Source organism: Chlorella variabilis, assembly GCF_000147415.1.
Source record: "Chlorella variabilis unplaced genomic scaffold CHLNCscaffold_12, whole genome shotgun sequence".
Classification (NCBI taxonomy): Eukaryota; Viridiplantae; Chlorophyta; class Trebouxiophyceae; order Chlorellales; family Chlorellaceae; genus Chlorella; species Chlorella variabilis.
The window spans coordinates 202,898-217,558 of NW_005435076.1; the positions used below are offsets into that span (position 1 = coordinate 202,898).

The following is a 14,661-nucleotide window of genomic DNA, read 5'->3' on the forward strand; positions in this document are numbered from 1 at the left end:
CTCCGGGCTCCCCGCCGCATCCCCCATCCACTTTTTTCGGGCAGAAGGAATCTCTCTGCCCATTTTTGCTGACCCGTCTCTCTCGCCCCCCAAACACACTCATCTGTAGTATCCTCATGTTTTCCGTCTTGTTACTTTGCCATTCGAAAAATTTTATTTGCCCATTGTTTTGGCAAGGGCGCTTGTAAGGCGACTCTGTACAGCCCGCGTTGGGGGCGGGACAGCGCTTGCCAGGCGTGCGCAGGTAGCTAGCACGAGCAGGGATGTGGAGACAGTCTGCCATTGTGTGGCACCTCTGCAGGGTGCCTCTTTCTACAGAGTGGATGCCAACAAGCGAGAGCAACGATAGTCAACAGGCATCAGCGATGGCGCAGCCAGCCCCCTTCCTACCCCTCCCTGCACCCCCCTCTTCGCATTCCTCGGCCGACATCGTGCCATTTACAGCTTCCAGCGCCGTCGGGGAACCCCTTGAGCAGAAGCTGGCCAGGCTGAGGAGCGACAGGGCGGCGCACAGCCGGAAGCAGATATGGACCAAAGACGCGCATGATGGGCCTTATCGCAAGGTCAGAGGGCAGGATTTCGGCAGGGAAGGCGAGCGGACTGGGGGCTGCACTGCGAGCGGCGGGCCACCTGGCGGGTGCCTTCAGAGCAGAGCTCGCGACAGCACCAGCACACTACCTGCTGCTGCCAAGCCTGTCCTCCCTGCTGGGTGCACTTGTGCAGGTGAACATGGAGAAGGAGTATGATCCACTGATCCAGTTGCCAGACGGTACAGAACGCCAGGTGCAAAACAGCGGGCATGGAGCCGCCGACTGCACTCCCTCCCATGCACAGTAGCTGGGCTTTGCTTGTTTGTGGGTGGCAGGAGACCAAAATTTTCTTGTTTGTGTTCCAACTCTGGTTGCTGGCTCACCACGGTCACTCTGTATGGCAGGGCAACTGTCGCGAGCCGCCTAAATGCACTCCTCCCACACTCCGCCCGCCACCGCCTGCAGCTGGACCTGGGGTATGAGCGCGTCAAGACGGGGCCCACCTCCAACTTTGTGGGCAACCACATGACCCAGGGCGCCATCGACCTGGTGCAGGCGCAGCTGGAGCGGCCCGCCACCCCCGACCTGCCCCTGCTGGTAGCCGCCGCCGACCGGGCGCCGCAGCTGCTGGCTGCACCTGAGGAGCAGACTGCGCCAGCCGCACCTCTGCCGCGGCCCTTCCAGCGCTACAGCTGGACCGATGCAGGCAGCGCCATCCAGCTGGAGCTGCCAGTGCAGCAGATGGAGCTGGGAGGTGGCGGCGGTACCATGCAGCTGACGTGCAGCTTCGGGCATGACTCGCTTGATCTGCTGGTGGCCGGCAATGCTGGCGGCACGGATGGGCACATTGTGAGGGGGAAAGCCAGCGGGGCGGCATCCTACAGGCTGCTGGTGCGCCCGCTACATGCCGCCGTGGTGCCTGAGCGCTGCTCCTGCTTTGTCAGAGGCGTACCTGCGCTGCCGCCCTGCAGCGGCGAGGTGGCAAGCAGCGGCAGCGGAGCGTGGGAGCCGCAGGCAGGCTGCTCCGTTGTCACTGGAGTCACTGGGGCAGACATGCTCATTGAGCAGCCGGGCCAGGCAGAGCAGCACTGCATTTGCTTCGCTCTGCCCCTCTCTGCGGAGGCTGTGGTGGTCCAGCTAGCCAAGGCGGATGAGCGGCTGCGGTGGGAGGCGCTGCCGGCCAGCCTGCCGCTGGTGCCCAGGCAGGCTGGCAGCAACCAGACAAACCTCACGGCTCTCCGGTATGCATCGCTTGCTTTGCTCCTGCTGATTGAGTGCAGCATACAGCACGCATCTTGTTGTCAGATGTCTGCCACAGGTGGAGCTCGCTGGGTCAGGCAACATCTCCAACCAGCAAGCTGGCATGTTCTGCGTGCAGGAGGGAGGTGAGGCAGAAGCTGCGTAGGGGCCCTGCCCCAGAAGCACCGGCCACTGATGCCAGCACCTCGCCCGAGCAGGCCCCCGGGTCGGAGAATGAAGGAATCGCCACTCAGGATCCGGCCGCCTGGCATGCTGCGCTGCGCGAGGCAGAGGTGATGATGGCGGCGGGGCGGCATGCAGAGGCGCTGGCCGCCAGCACTGCCTGCTTGGCGGCGCCCGGCACGGCACCGATGCCGCCAGCCCAGCGGGAGGAGCTGGCGAGGCTGCATGCCCTGAGAGGGCACAGTCACGGGGAGCTGGGCGGCCTGAAGCTGGCGGTTGCAGAGTACAGCGCGGCCATTCGACTGGCGCAGCCGGAGGAGGGACACACTGGTGGGGAGGCAGGGCTGAGCCAGCTGCTGCTCGCACGTGCGTCGCTGTATGAGCAGCAGGAGCGGCTGGATGTGGCACTGGCTGATGTGCTGGAGGCAGCACGGCTGCAGCAGCCGCCTGCGCCTGCTGTCCTGCTACTGGCACAGCGGCTAAGGCAGGCCTGCAGATTGGCGGCGAAGTAGCTCCCAGGCGCTCCTGGAGTGTGAGCAGGCGGCAGGTTTGGTGGCGGCAGGGCAGTGAGCTGTCGCCTTCTGCAGGAGTTTGTGGGGCGGGCAATGAGTCGTGGGGTGGACAATGAGCCCAAAGGCAGCAGATAATTGTGTGTAAATCCACCACGAGGATGCTTGATCAGGCACACACAGCATGCAGGCAACAGGAGCAGAGGGGCGGGCGCCCGCCTGGCGCAGGGGGGTGGAAATGGGTCCCGCCTGCAGCGTCTTTCTGCGCCCTGGTCCTTCTTTCGCATGATCGCAGTACTTCAATTTCAGCTCCCTGCAGAGCAGCCGCTTTCGGTGCAGTGAGCCCGCCCATCGTCTCCGCCAGCGTCTGCCGCCACGCTCCTTGATTGTGACTGCAGGTTCGAGTCCGCCGCTGCTGCTTGGGAGCAGGCTCCTCGCCGACTGCCGCTCCGCTGCCGCCGCAGCGCCAGCACAGACTCCCGCGCTCCTCCGCCGCTGCCGCCCTGCAGGCTGGCGGCCATGGCCTGCTTTTCGGTGTCCTTTGAGGAAATTCTAGCCGGCGCGGCGGGCGCGGTGGAGGCTGAGGCCGCGCAGCGGTGGCTGGCGTCCAAGAAGCGTCCCTACACACGCCCAGCCGACCTGGTGGCTGCCGATCCTCGGGGGCTGGACATGCGCGTGTGCCACCACGATCACGACTTCCACAAGCGCAGGAAGCGCACCAGCGGGGCGCATCTGCTGCCCGCGCTGCAGCCCCAGCATGCGCACACCGCAGGTGCGGCTGCCGGCGGGTTAGGGAGCCTCCCTCTGCAAGTCGCCGCGAGGCTTGGCTCCCAGCCGCCCGGTGTACAGTGCAGCTGCCTCTCAACCATGCATCCTGCTGCTCTGCCCTGCCTGCTGCTCTGCCCTGCTGCAGCCAAGCCAGAGCCCAACCGCGCGGCATCCGCCGCCGATTTGCAGCAGGCGGCGCAGCGGCAGGCGGCGCCGCGCAAGCCAGCCAGCTCCGAGGCGCTGCCAGCCCGTCGGCAGCCGGCAGAGAACCTGTACTCTCGTGCCGCCTTTGTGTCCCACGGCGACGCCATCGGCCTGGCGGCACGCCGCAAGGGCCGCCCCTCCGCAGGGTTCCACCTGCCCGCAGGCTGGCAGCCCATGCCGCCCAACGGCGCGCCACTGCTGCTCACCAAAGCCACCCGCAGCAGCCTGCGGGTGCAGCTCAAGCCGCCGACGGCGGCGGCAGCGGGCAAGCAGAAGAGCCAGCAGGGTGCGGGGAAGCAGCAGCAGCAGCAGCAGCAGCAGTATTGTTCGCCAGAGGGGCTGGTGCTGCCCAGCCTGCAGCGTGTGCAGGAGGTTGTGCAAGGCCCCGTGGTGGTCCCCGCCAGGCTGGTGCAGTGGCTCAAGGATGCGGCCGCCGACCCGCGAGCGGCGCAGGCGTCAGCAGGCACCGCTGCAGGGCAGGCGCACTTGCTGGGCCTGTGCAGGGCGCGGGTTGTGCTGGTGGAGGAGGAGCGGCGCCGGATGGGGAAGCGCCTCGACCTGGCAGCAGCAGCGGCGGCGGCCGCGGCGGCTGGCGGCGGCAGCCAGAACCAGCCGGGGAGGCAGCGGCGGCAGGGTCTCCGGGGCTGAGCTGTTGTGACGAGCCTGCCACTGAACCATGCACGCCCCTCCTGCCCCCACCACATCCCGCTGTTGACTGATGCAGCGCTCCACTCTAACGGTCCCTGCCCTTAAACTTTGTCCCCAGCGGTTCACTTGTTACTGCGTGTCGAAATGGGTGCACAAAATGGGATGGCAACGCTCCTTGCACTGCCATGCCCGCCCTCCAGTCAGCCGGTGCGCTTCAGGTAGCCGCTGGGGTGGTCTGTGAACAGCAGCTCTCGGGTGCGGTCGCTGGCGAACTCGGGGTGGCTCGCCAGGAAGGCTTGCAGGGCGTTCTTGGGGTTGTGCCAGTTGAACCGACCCATTTTGGTGTCCTGCAGCACAGAGCCACACGCAGCAGGCAGGGTTGTTGGTGGGCGGTTGAGCCACAGCCCTGCCGGCTTGCATTTACGCTGCGCAAAAGCTGGCGGGGTCGCTCTCTCACCTGGACAATACAATAGCTGCCTGGTGATGCCAGCGGGCAGTAGAGGCCGGTCTCCAACCCCACATGGTCTTCCTCATGGCTGCTGTCCAGCAGCACCAGCACCTGCGCCATCGGCAGCAGTGCCAGGCAGTCGCGCCGAGCACATGCGGCGCAACCAGCAGGGCGCCATCCTGCTCCATACCGCATGCCCCGCCGCCATCCCTGCGCACCATTTTGGCCTTGTCTGCCATGTCCTTGACCTGTTTGTGTATGGCCGGGTCGGTGGAGCTGCCCTGGATGAAGGTCACGTACTGATCCCAAAGCGGGTTGTCCCAGGGATTCTCCTGCACTCATCAAGCACGGCGGCACAGCATGGGATCAGCGCAGCGCCCCAACAGCCGCAGAGCATGCTCCAGGAAGAGCTTCAGCCAGCTGATGTGGCCATGCATGGCGGCAAGCCAAGCAGAGCCGTGGCGGCCCCATTCACCCGCGTTTCCACCCAGGAAATCTGCTCTGGGCGATTCATATCCAGGGTCACTACCCGGCCGCCCTTGCCGATGAGGTGCAGCATGGAGGCCCACATCAGGGCACTGCCTCCATTGGCTGCGGCAGCATATTGTACGGGTGGTGGTGTGAAGGCCAGGTACAATCCTTCCAGCAAGGAAACATTTACGTCTGTTGTTGCTATATGTACCTGTGCCAGCCTCAATGATGAGGTCAGGCTTGAGGGTGTAGATGATGTCGTTGATGGACCAGGCATCCATAGGGTTCTGCGGCAGGCGCGGGGCAGCTCTCTCCAGCGGAATCAGCGCCAGCAGGGAATCAAGCTGCACAGCACCAACCCACGATCTGGCGCCCGACTGAAGAAGGGAGACGTGGCGCCTTGCAGCTGCCCGTTACCTGCATGGCCACGACTCCCAACCAGTGCTGGCGCAGGAAGACGGTGTGGTGCTTGTAGAGCAGCTGGAAGGCAAAGATGATGGCATCCTCTGAAAGCGTCTCCACGTTGAACCACTTCCACTCCTCGCTCATCATCCGCTCCTGCAGGAACAAGACAGAGAACAGAGAGAGAAGGAAAAATCATTACTACGTACAGGATCATGCCCAATCACAGCATAGGGAGCAGGAGGGGCAGTGGCACAGGGCGCCGCAGCAAAAGTTGCCATCTTGGACTGCGACGGCCAGGGCAGGGCGAGAGCAGAGCTCACCTTGACAAGTTGGTTGGCATATCCTTCCCGGTAAATAGGGGGGTCTGCAGGATGAAGTGGCAATGATCATAATGACATGAATGCCACATCTCGAGATGGCGGCGCCTCATGAATGTCCCCACGCTGCCCAAGCAAACACGCACCTGTGCAAAATCCGGAATAGACCACCTCCTTTGCCATGAACGCGATCGTGCCCAGGAGGAAAAAACCCCTGTTGTATCCGATGCACTCGATCCCACAACCCTGCTCGCCCTGCTGGTCTCCCAAGTCTGCCACGGTCGCTGGCTCGCCTGCAACATGCGTGTTGTTCAAGCTGCTTACTCGCTGACTTCATCGTGCAGCGGACTGGGAATCAGGGCTGGGCGTGTGCCGCGCTGCCGCGCCCACCTTTTCTTGCGCAGCACTGCTTGAGGGGTCTCTCCGGCAAGAAGGCGTACCCTCTGCCGAGGTGCTCAGCAATGAGCTCGCGGACCTGCATGAACTTGGGGTGGTTGACGCCCTCCACCCCTAGGATCTCCAGCACGGTCTGCTGTGGGGTGCCTGCAGCAGCAGGTGGGCAGGCACCCCCGCGGTGGCGTGCACAAGAGTGAAACAGGTATCGGCTGGCACGGGGAAGGACGGGAAAGAGGCAGCATCTGTATGCCGTACATGCATGCCAGCTGATGCAGCCGCGCAAGAGCGTGCCCAACGGCAGCAGCCCAAACACCTGCCTTCCACACCTTTGGGACCTGGCCCGCGGACAGACTCCACAATCTGTACTAGCTGCTGCTCCAGAGTATGCTGCTTCTCCTGCTTCACTGCTGGCCGGCTGTCCTTCAGCACCGTCTTCTCCAGCGGAAAGATGCAGGCAAACGCCATGTACGCCACATCAGAGACAGAGCTCAGGCCGTCGCCTGCAAGTTGGGAAGGTGCAGGCAAGAGTGGGTCGGAACAAACACCAGCGTGAACCCCGTGCATTGTGTGCACCGCTCACCGGCTTGCAACCCACACACATTGCCTCCTTCCCTGCCCGAGCAAGGACATAATTAACCGCTCACTTGGCCCCAAGACATCAAGGAGGTTGATGGTGGGGATCGGAATCACAGTTGCGGATGATGCTGGCTCTCCCGCAGACAACACTTGCGGCCCGCTCTTCAGTGTAGACGGGCAGCTGAACTTGGGGCAAGGCTGCATAAAGAAAGTCTGCCAAAACATCAGCTCCCGGCACCCGCCAAGGCTCAACTACAGCGCAACAACCTGCGGTCAAACAAGCATTCAAGCCCAATGCCACGTACCTCGCACACAGCGCTGGCTGCTTTGACTGTGGGTTCCTGCAATTGATTTCAGAACAAACAACTGGGCAGACGAGACCTACCCCCACAAGGCAAACTGGGTTGGGTGGGACGGGGAGGGGGCGGAGCAACCGCCCTGCGGCTGGCTTGGTTCAAAAACACCGAGCAGCGCTGCTACATTCAGGGATTTTGCTACACCTCTGGACTATGGAGTTTCTGGTGCACCATGTAGAGAGTGACCCCGATGGAGTAAAGAGCCCAAGGGGACCGCAAGAAGAGCGGTTGCCGCTGTCTTCTTAACATTTGTTGAAGCTTGACTAACTTCAACTGCTGGGAATCCAGTTTTAACCCGCGAGGGGGCAGCGGCCTGGCTGGCACGGTACTTTCGTACTGCCGGGAGGCTTTATGCCCTGCGTGCTCATGTCAATCAAATGATTGGCCACCATGAAGGTGCTATTCACGGATTTGGATGGGACGTGCGTCCATTATGACTGGCCCGAGTTTGGGCAGGTGGCCAGCGAACCCAATGAGCGTGGCCTCTACCCCTGTACCTCACTGGATGGCAGCCAGCAGGCGCTCCTGATGCGACTGCCCCCATCCACGTCAGGTAAGCTGCCGGCGCCGCCAGCCCGCCACCGGCGCTCCTCACCGGACTTGCTCTCTACTTCCCCTGCACTGCCGCAGGTGCTCAGGGCGTGATCTCGCTAGAGACGCTGAGGCTGTATGCCACCTTGCGCCAACTGGGAGTCAAAATCGTGGTTGTGACGGGTAGGGTCGAGGGAGGGTACACTGCCAATGGTGTGGGCGTAGAGGCTGTGCGGTTGCCAGCCACTGCCATCATTTTCGCATTTGGTGACTAGCTGGCTGCCGCCCGTCCACGTGCAGGGGCCCGCCTGGTGACGCTGCTGGCGCGCCTGCCCTTCATCCCCGCCGCCGACGCGTTTGTGTGCGAGGGAGGCGGCCGCATCTTCTACCCCACCGGCCCTCTGGACTACCCCTCAGCTGCGCCGCTGGTGGAGGACATGGCCTGGCGGCAGCAGCAAGCAGGCGTTGCAGGCCCACCAGGCCAGGACGTGGTACCACCTGAGCAGCGTATTGGTGCCCTCTGGCAATTTTATGCGGCCTTGAAGGTGAATGCTCCGGCGCTGCACGCAGACGCGTGCAGCTACACGACGGCGTTCCGCGTCAAAGGCCCGGCTGCAGCAGTGGCGGCGGCGCTACAGGAACTGCCGCCTGGGCTGGCCACTGCACTCAACCTGGGGGCCGCTGACGTGTTCCCGGACACTTCTGGCAAGGTGAATGGTGCTTGGTGGCGGAGACATATAAAGTGGTAGAACTGCCACGGAGTGCAGCCAGGTGTTTTGTCACCTCTTGACATTCTTCCCGCCCTACCATGCTGCCACTGCAGGAGAATGCGGCCAGGTATCTCATGCAGCATATGAGGGTGATGCCACAGGAGTGTGCTTTCCTGTGTGGTGAGAAGACAGCGTAGCAAGGTCCCGCAACTACGTAGGGAGGCGATGTTGCTTCCATTACACATGCCAACCGCTACTTCAGTCAACCGACTTGCTCTTTGTTGTGCAGACGACGACAATGACTTGGGCCTGGCGCACCTGGTGGCCAAGGCCTACTTGCCCGGCATCACGGCGGACTCGGTGGCGCAGGCGGTGGCACAGACGCCGCAGCAGTTCCATGTAGCAGTGTCCAAGGGCGTGTTTGCCACGGAGGAGATCTTGCGGCTGCTCATTGCGGGGCGCGTGGGACATCAACGTTAGCGCAGATAGTCCCGGGGTTTGGACAGAATTGGAGCACCCTCTATTATTTCTTTGCCCGGAGGCGGGCGTGAAAAACGCAACGGCTGGGTGTGCCGTGCCCGCTGTATCTAGGCTCTTGTTCCTCTCGATCATTCAAAAGACGTTTCGAGCTTTATCGATGAACTACTTGCACTCACATGTACGGCCCACGTGTACGGCGATGATCTGTGATGTACGAGGCAACACCCTTCAAAGGGCTGGGGGCACACAAGCCGTGCCCACTAGCTCTGGACAATACGAGCATGAAACAAACCAACAGACAGGGCGGTGCAGCGCGGGGCTGCGAGGATGCCCGATCGGGGCACAGCGGGCGGCAGGGAACGGAGGGTGCCTGGGAGCCAGCCCAGTGACTGTCAAAGCGTTGTGAGGAGGGGAAACAGGGGGCAAAAGACAGGGGGAAGTGGGGATCAGGGGCCAGGACCGCGCGCAGGCGGCGCAAGCAGCTCAGAGACGCCACCCACCCCGGCACAGAAGCTGGGGAAGCGGCCAGGCGGGCGGGCGGGAACCACCTCAAAGGGCGGGCGACACAGGGAGCCAAGGCTCAGGTCAGATCACACGGGAGATGGGGGCAGCCCGCTGCCAACGAGGAGAGGGGAGAAAGGGATGCCCGGAAATTCCGAGCGGGAATGATGGAAGGCACCTGGCGCTGCGGCGCCAGCACATCCACCTGCACCCATGCGTTGCTCCCGCGCCGGAAGGCGTGTGCAGTCGCTCTCTCTTTCGCAACGGGCTCAGGCCTGAAAGGCTTCTCTGAAGCGCCTGGAGCCAATCCAGAACACGCCCTCTGGGTCGCGTTCGCCATGAGCCGCTCGTCGGCCCGTGTTTCGCTGTGGCGCTGCCCACCCAACGGCTTCCACAGGCCGTACCACGGCTGTTTCAGCGGGCGCAGCATCGAGCGCTGCAGTGGCTGCTGGCGGCATGGGGCGGGAGGCGCGGCCGCCGCCCAAGGTGCGCAGGGAGGATGGAATGTGCATATGAGCAAGCGGTGTTGTGCGATTTGTTCTCCCCCCACGCTCATAAAGTTGAGAGGGACCTCTGGCTCGGCAGACACAAGCTGACAAGCTTGGGCAGGGGTCCCAGCTGGGTGCCGCGAGTGGTGCGCACCGCGGTAGCGGCGGCACTAAATGGGATGCCGGGGCTGTGTCTGGCGGCCGTAGTTGCGTCTGCAGTGCCCGCCTGCAGACGATGCCTGCGGGTAATGGAGTTTGCTTTCAGGCCAGCCGCTCCCCATGGTGTTCCATGGTGTGCGCAATGGGTAGTGGCGCGGGGGCGCACACAAGCACGGTGCCACCGCACCCAATGTTGAGCACTGAAGTCTGACCATACGGTATCCCACGCCCCTTGCTGTGGTTCAGGCTGCCTCCTGCTCTGACACAGGGCTCCAATGCTGCCGGCACGCCACCCAAACTCGTGTCTGAGCGGCGGCCATGGCGCAAAACGCTGCAAGCGTCGGCCGTGCAAAATATGACATCGGCAGGATTCGAACCTGCGCCCTTTCGGACTGCGACCTGAACACAGCGCCTTAGACCAGCTCGGCCACGATGTCGGCTTTCCGGATCGGATAGATGGCCAGGTGAGTGGCCCGGATGTTCGTTGTTAAGGGTACTCAATTTCTGCTTGACATATACTCAAACTCTCTTTTTTCGAAGTCCCGCGTGGGACCCGTTGTTCATCGTTCCTTGCTCGAGTCCCCCGGCGCGGCCGGGCCCCGCGCCCCCCTCCCGCTCCTCTGGGGCCCTTCTTGAGCAACACCCTGCCTTGGGGACGCAGGACGAGGGCGACCGCAGCATCGCCGGCTCGCTTGGCCCGCCAGCCGCCCATTCTGCAACTGCCCGCACTCGAGATGGCCTCCTGATGGTGCGTGGAGGGGTGCCCCGGGCCCTGCGGCGCCCGCGGCTCGGCTAGTCCGGCGAACACCCCCTCGGGCCGGTGCCGGCTCCCGGCCCGTTGTATGAGCCCCCGTGTGCCCCGTTGGTGCCCGGCCACCCCCTCTGCGACTTGTTCGCCCCCTACGACGCGTTTTGTGCGCGCCAGCCCCTCCCCCCAATTCCCGCTTCCGTGTGTCGCGGCCCCAAGCCCTGGTGCTTTCCCTTCAGCGAATTGAGACGTGGGGTGGCGTGGCTTGGCGGAGGAGCCTGTTGCCGCCGAGCGATTTGCGTTCGGGCAGGCCGCTGCTGCTGCTGCCGCCGCGTGCCGGGCGGCCCGCCGTCCCCCCCCTCTTTTCGCTCACTCCGTGCCTGCCGTTCTGGTCGTCACGCCCCTACTCTCCCCCCCGTAACCCGCAGATGCTTGCGCTTTTGCGCTTGCCCCGTCCTCCCCTTGCCCGGTCTTCCCGCGTGCCGCCTTCGCCTTTGCGGCCCCCGCCCGCCCGCCTGGCCGCTCTCCCAGCTACTGTGCCGGGGTGGGTGGGCCCGCTTTCTGGTGGTGGTGGTGTGCGGGTCCTCGACCTGCCCCTCCCCCCCACTGGTATGCTTGCCGCCCTTGGGCTGGCCATCAGGCGCCCCTCGCCTCCCTCCCCGCCCTTTGCGCCCGACCGCTCCCTGAGCCCGCCCTTTGCCGCCCGGGCGGTATTGCATGCTTTCATACAGTCCAGAGCTAGTGGGCACGGCTTGTGTGCCCCCAGCCCATTAATGGGCATTGCCTCTGTAACATCACAGATCACAGATCACAGGGACCCGTTGTTCATCGTTCCTTGCTCGAGTCCCCCGGCGCGGCCGGGCCCCGCGCCCCCCTCCCGCTCCTCTGGGGCCCTTCTTGAGCAACACCCTGCCTTGGGGACGCAGGACGAGGGCGACCGCAGCATCGCCGGCTCGCTTGGCCCGCCAGCCGCCCATTCTGCAACTGCCCGCACTCGAGATGGCCTCCTGATGGTGCGTGGAGGGGTGCCCCGGGCCCTGCGGCGCCCGCGGCTCGGCTAGTCCGGCGAACACCCCCTCGGGCCGGTGCCGGCTCCCGGCCCGTTGTATGAGCCCCCGTGTGCCCCGTTGGTGCCCGGCCACCCCCTCTGCGACTTGTTCGCCCCCTACGACGCGTTTTGTGCGCGCCAGCCCCTCCCCCCAATTCCCGCTTCCGTGTGTCGCGGCCCCAAGCCCTGGTGCTTTCCCTTCAGCGAATTGAGACGTGGGGTGGCGTGGCTTGGCGGAGGAGCCTGTTGCCGCCGAGCGATTTGCGTTCGGGCAGGCCGCTGCTGCTGCTGCCGCCGCGTGCCGGGCGGCCCGCCGTCCCCCCCTCTTTTCGCTCACTCCGTGCCTGCCGTTCTGGTCGTCACGCCCCTACTCTCCCCCCCGTAACCCGCAGATGCTTGCGCTTTTGCGCTTGCCCCGTCCTCCCCTTGCCCGGTCTTCCCGCGTGCCGCCTTCGCCTTTGCGGCCCCCGCCCGCCCGCCTGGCCGCTCTCCCAGCTACTGTGCCGGGGTGGGTGGGCCCGCTTTCTGGTGGTGGTGGTGTGCGGGTCCTCGACCTGCCCCTCCCCCCCACTGGTATGCTTGCCGCCCTTGGGCTGGCCATCAGGCGCCCCTCGCCTCCCTCCCCGCCCTTTGCGCCCGACCGCTCCCTGAGCCCGCCCTTTGCCGCCCGGGCGGTATTGCATGCTTTCATACAGTCCAGAGCTAGTGGGCACGGCTTGTGTGCCCCCAGCCCATTAATGGGCATTGCCTCTGTAACATCACAGATCACAGATCACAGGGACCCTCCGCTTTCCCTGCCGCCCGCTGTGCCCGGTCGGCTCCTCGCGGCCCCGCGCTCCGCCGCCCTGTCTGTTGGTTGGTTTCATGCTTATGTTGTCGGGGCCTTCCAGTGGGCATTGCCTCTGTAACATCACAGATCACAGATCACAGGGGCCTTCCAGTGGAGGTGGTTGCGCTTTTCCGCAGTCACGCCATCGGGGACCCGCCGGCAGTGTGCTGCAGTGCCTGTGCGCCTGTGCTTGCTCGTGCTGTGCCTGCCGCGCTGCCGCTCGGTGTGCTTTCTCTGGCGTCCCCCTTTCTCCCCTCTCCTCGTTGGCAGCTGGCTGCCCCCTTCTCCCGTGTGATCTGACCTGAGCCTTGACCCCCTGTGTCGCCTGCCCTCTGAGGCGGTCCCCGCCCGCCCGCCTGGCCGCTCCCCCAGCTTCTGTGCCGGGGTGGGTGGCGTCTCTGAGCCGCTTGCGCCGCCTGCTGGCGGTCCTGGCCCTTGATCCCCCTCTTTCCCCTGTCTTTTGCCCCCCGTTTCCCCTCCTCACACCTCTCTGACAGTCACTGGGCTGGCTCCCAGGCACCCTCCGCTTTCCCTGCCGCCCGCTGTGCCCGATCGGCTCCTCGCAGCCCCGCGCTCCGCCGCCCTGTCTGTTGGTTGGTTTCATACTTATATTGTCCAGAGCTAGTGGGCATGGCTTGTGTGTCCCCAGCCCTTTAAAGGGCCCGGTTCTCTGTAATCTCGGTCAGTCAGGGGCCTTTGCCAGTGGCCCATCCCCTGAGCCCGTCGTCTCCCAGCCCTACCCTTTGATGGCCAGCCGGCTCGGCGACCGCGTCCCTGTGGCGGTGGGGCTCACCTTCACCATGCGGCCGCCGCTCCGCGACGCGCTGCTTGCTGGTGGCAACCCCTTGCGCCCTACCAGCGTGCGGCTGCCGGCCCCCTGGCCGGCCGACGCGCCCCCTGCCACCATCCACGACGGCCGTCTGCTTGATGAGCAGGAGGCCTACCTGTCCGGTGTGCCTGCCGAGGTGCCCACCGCCGCCTTCATCGCCCACTTCCGCGCCGCCTACCCATGCGTCACGAGCATGGCCCGCATCCATCTGGACTGCGGCATGGCTTCTGACCGGTTCTCCCTGGTGATCCGCCGCTCCGACGACACCCTGCCTCGCGAGGTCGAGCTGTTGGTGGCGGGGCAGCCAGGTACTGCCGTGGTGTGGCGCCGCTCCCTGTTCCCCACCGAGCCCGCTCCGCCCGCCGGCCAGCCGCCTGCTGCCGCTGCTGCGGCTGCCGCTGGTGCCGCCGCCACTGGCGCCCCGCCGGCTGGCGCCGCGCCTGCCTGCCGGCCGCCTGCTCCCGCTGCTGTGGCTGCCGCTGGTGCCGCCGCCGCTGGCGCCCCGCCTGCTGGCGCCTCCGCCGCTGGCACCTCGCCTGCTGGCGCTGGTGCGGCTGCCGCCGGTGCCGCCGCCGCTGGCGCCCCGCCTGCTGGCGCCTCCGCCGTTGGCGCCCCGCCTGCCGGCGCCGTGTCTGCTGCCGGCTCCCCCACGGGTGTTGTGCCTGCTGGCGGGGCGGAGCCGCCTGCTCCCTTTGCCGGCCTGCCGCCGGCCCGTCCCCCCGCGATTGACCCCACGCCTGCCCCGCCTGCCTCTCCCGCTGCCCTCCGGGCGTGGTGGGACACCTTCCCGGGCCGCCTGGCTGCGCTGCCCACCGCCTCGCTCACCGACGCGGAGCTGCTGGTGGCTGTGGCTGGCGTTGAGCGTGCTGGCAGGGCGCCTGTCGCTTGCGCCGCCTCCCCTGTGCCCGCCCTCCATCCACTTGCAGGCATTGTCGCCCTGGGGCAGGCGCGCGCCATTGTGGTGCACACCGGCGCGCGGCTGGACGCCACCATCGTTGCGCATCAGGCACTCGCCCCCGCCGTGCACCCCACCAGCTCTGGTGGGGGCCATGGCCTGGGCTCCCGGGGGCGCTCGGCCTGCTTCCCGCCCCCCGACCGCGCCCGCTCCGCCTCCCCCATTGCGCGCTCCCGCCTGCTGGCGCGCTCGCATGGTGTGCTGCGTGAGGGCGCTGTGCACATGCGCGGGGGCCTTGAGGTGTGGGCGGAGCGCCGCCTGCGCTTCCCCCCTCGCGCCATGTCGCCCTTTGATGACTACCCTACCCCTGCTCCCACCCAGTCCGGCTCCGGC

The 14,661-nt window shown here is 65.5% G+C and overlaps 2 protein-coding genes across 2 annotated transcripts; one reads left to right on the forward strand and one right to left on the reverse strand.

Moving 5' to 3' along the window:
• Positions 1-4,281: 4,281 nt before the first annotated feature.
• On the reverse strand, positions 4,282-6,898 carry CHLNCDRAFT_134685 (hypothetical protein; the record flags this gene model as incomplete). The annotated part of the gene is made up of 9 exons (XM_005846979.1): positions 4,282-4,428; positions 4,539-4,640; positions 4,748-4,861; positions 5,005-5,120; positions 5,212-5,287; positions 5,418-5,558; positions 6,198-6,265; positions 6,445-6,618; positions 6,763-6,898. The coding sequence occupies 9 exons, from the start codon at positions 6,896-6,898 to the stop codon at positions 4,282-4,284; spliced, it is 1,074 nt and encodes a 357-aa protein (XP_005847041.1).
• A 542-nt stretch (positions 6,899-7,440) lies between these two features.
• CHLNCDRAFT_52715 (hypothetical protein) lies at positions 7,441-8,771 on the forward strand (the record flags this gene model as incomplete). The annotated part of the gene is made up of 5 exons (XM_005846807.1): positions 7,441-7,603; positions 7,681-7,764; positions 7,882-8,291; positions 8,405-8,471; positions 8,581-8,771. 5 exons carry the CDS (start codon positions 7,441-7,443, stop codon positions 8,769-8,771), a joined length of 915 nt encoding a protein of 304 aa, XP_005846869.1.
• Positions 8,772-14,661: the final 5,890 nt, after the last annotated feature.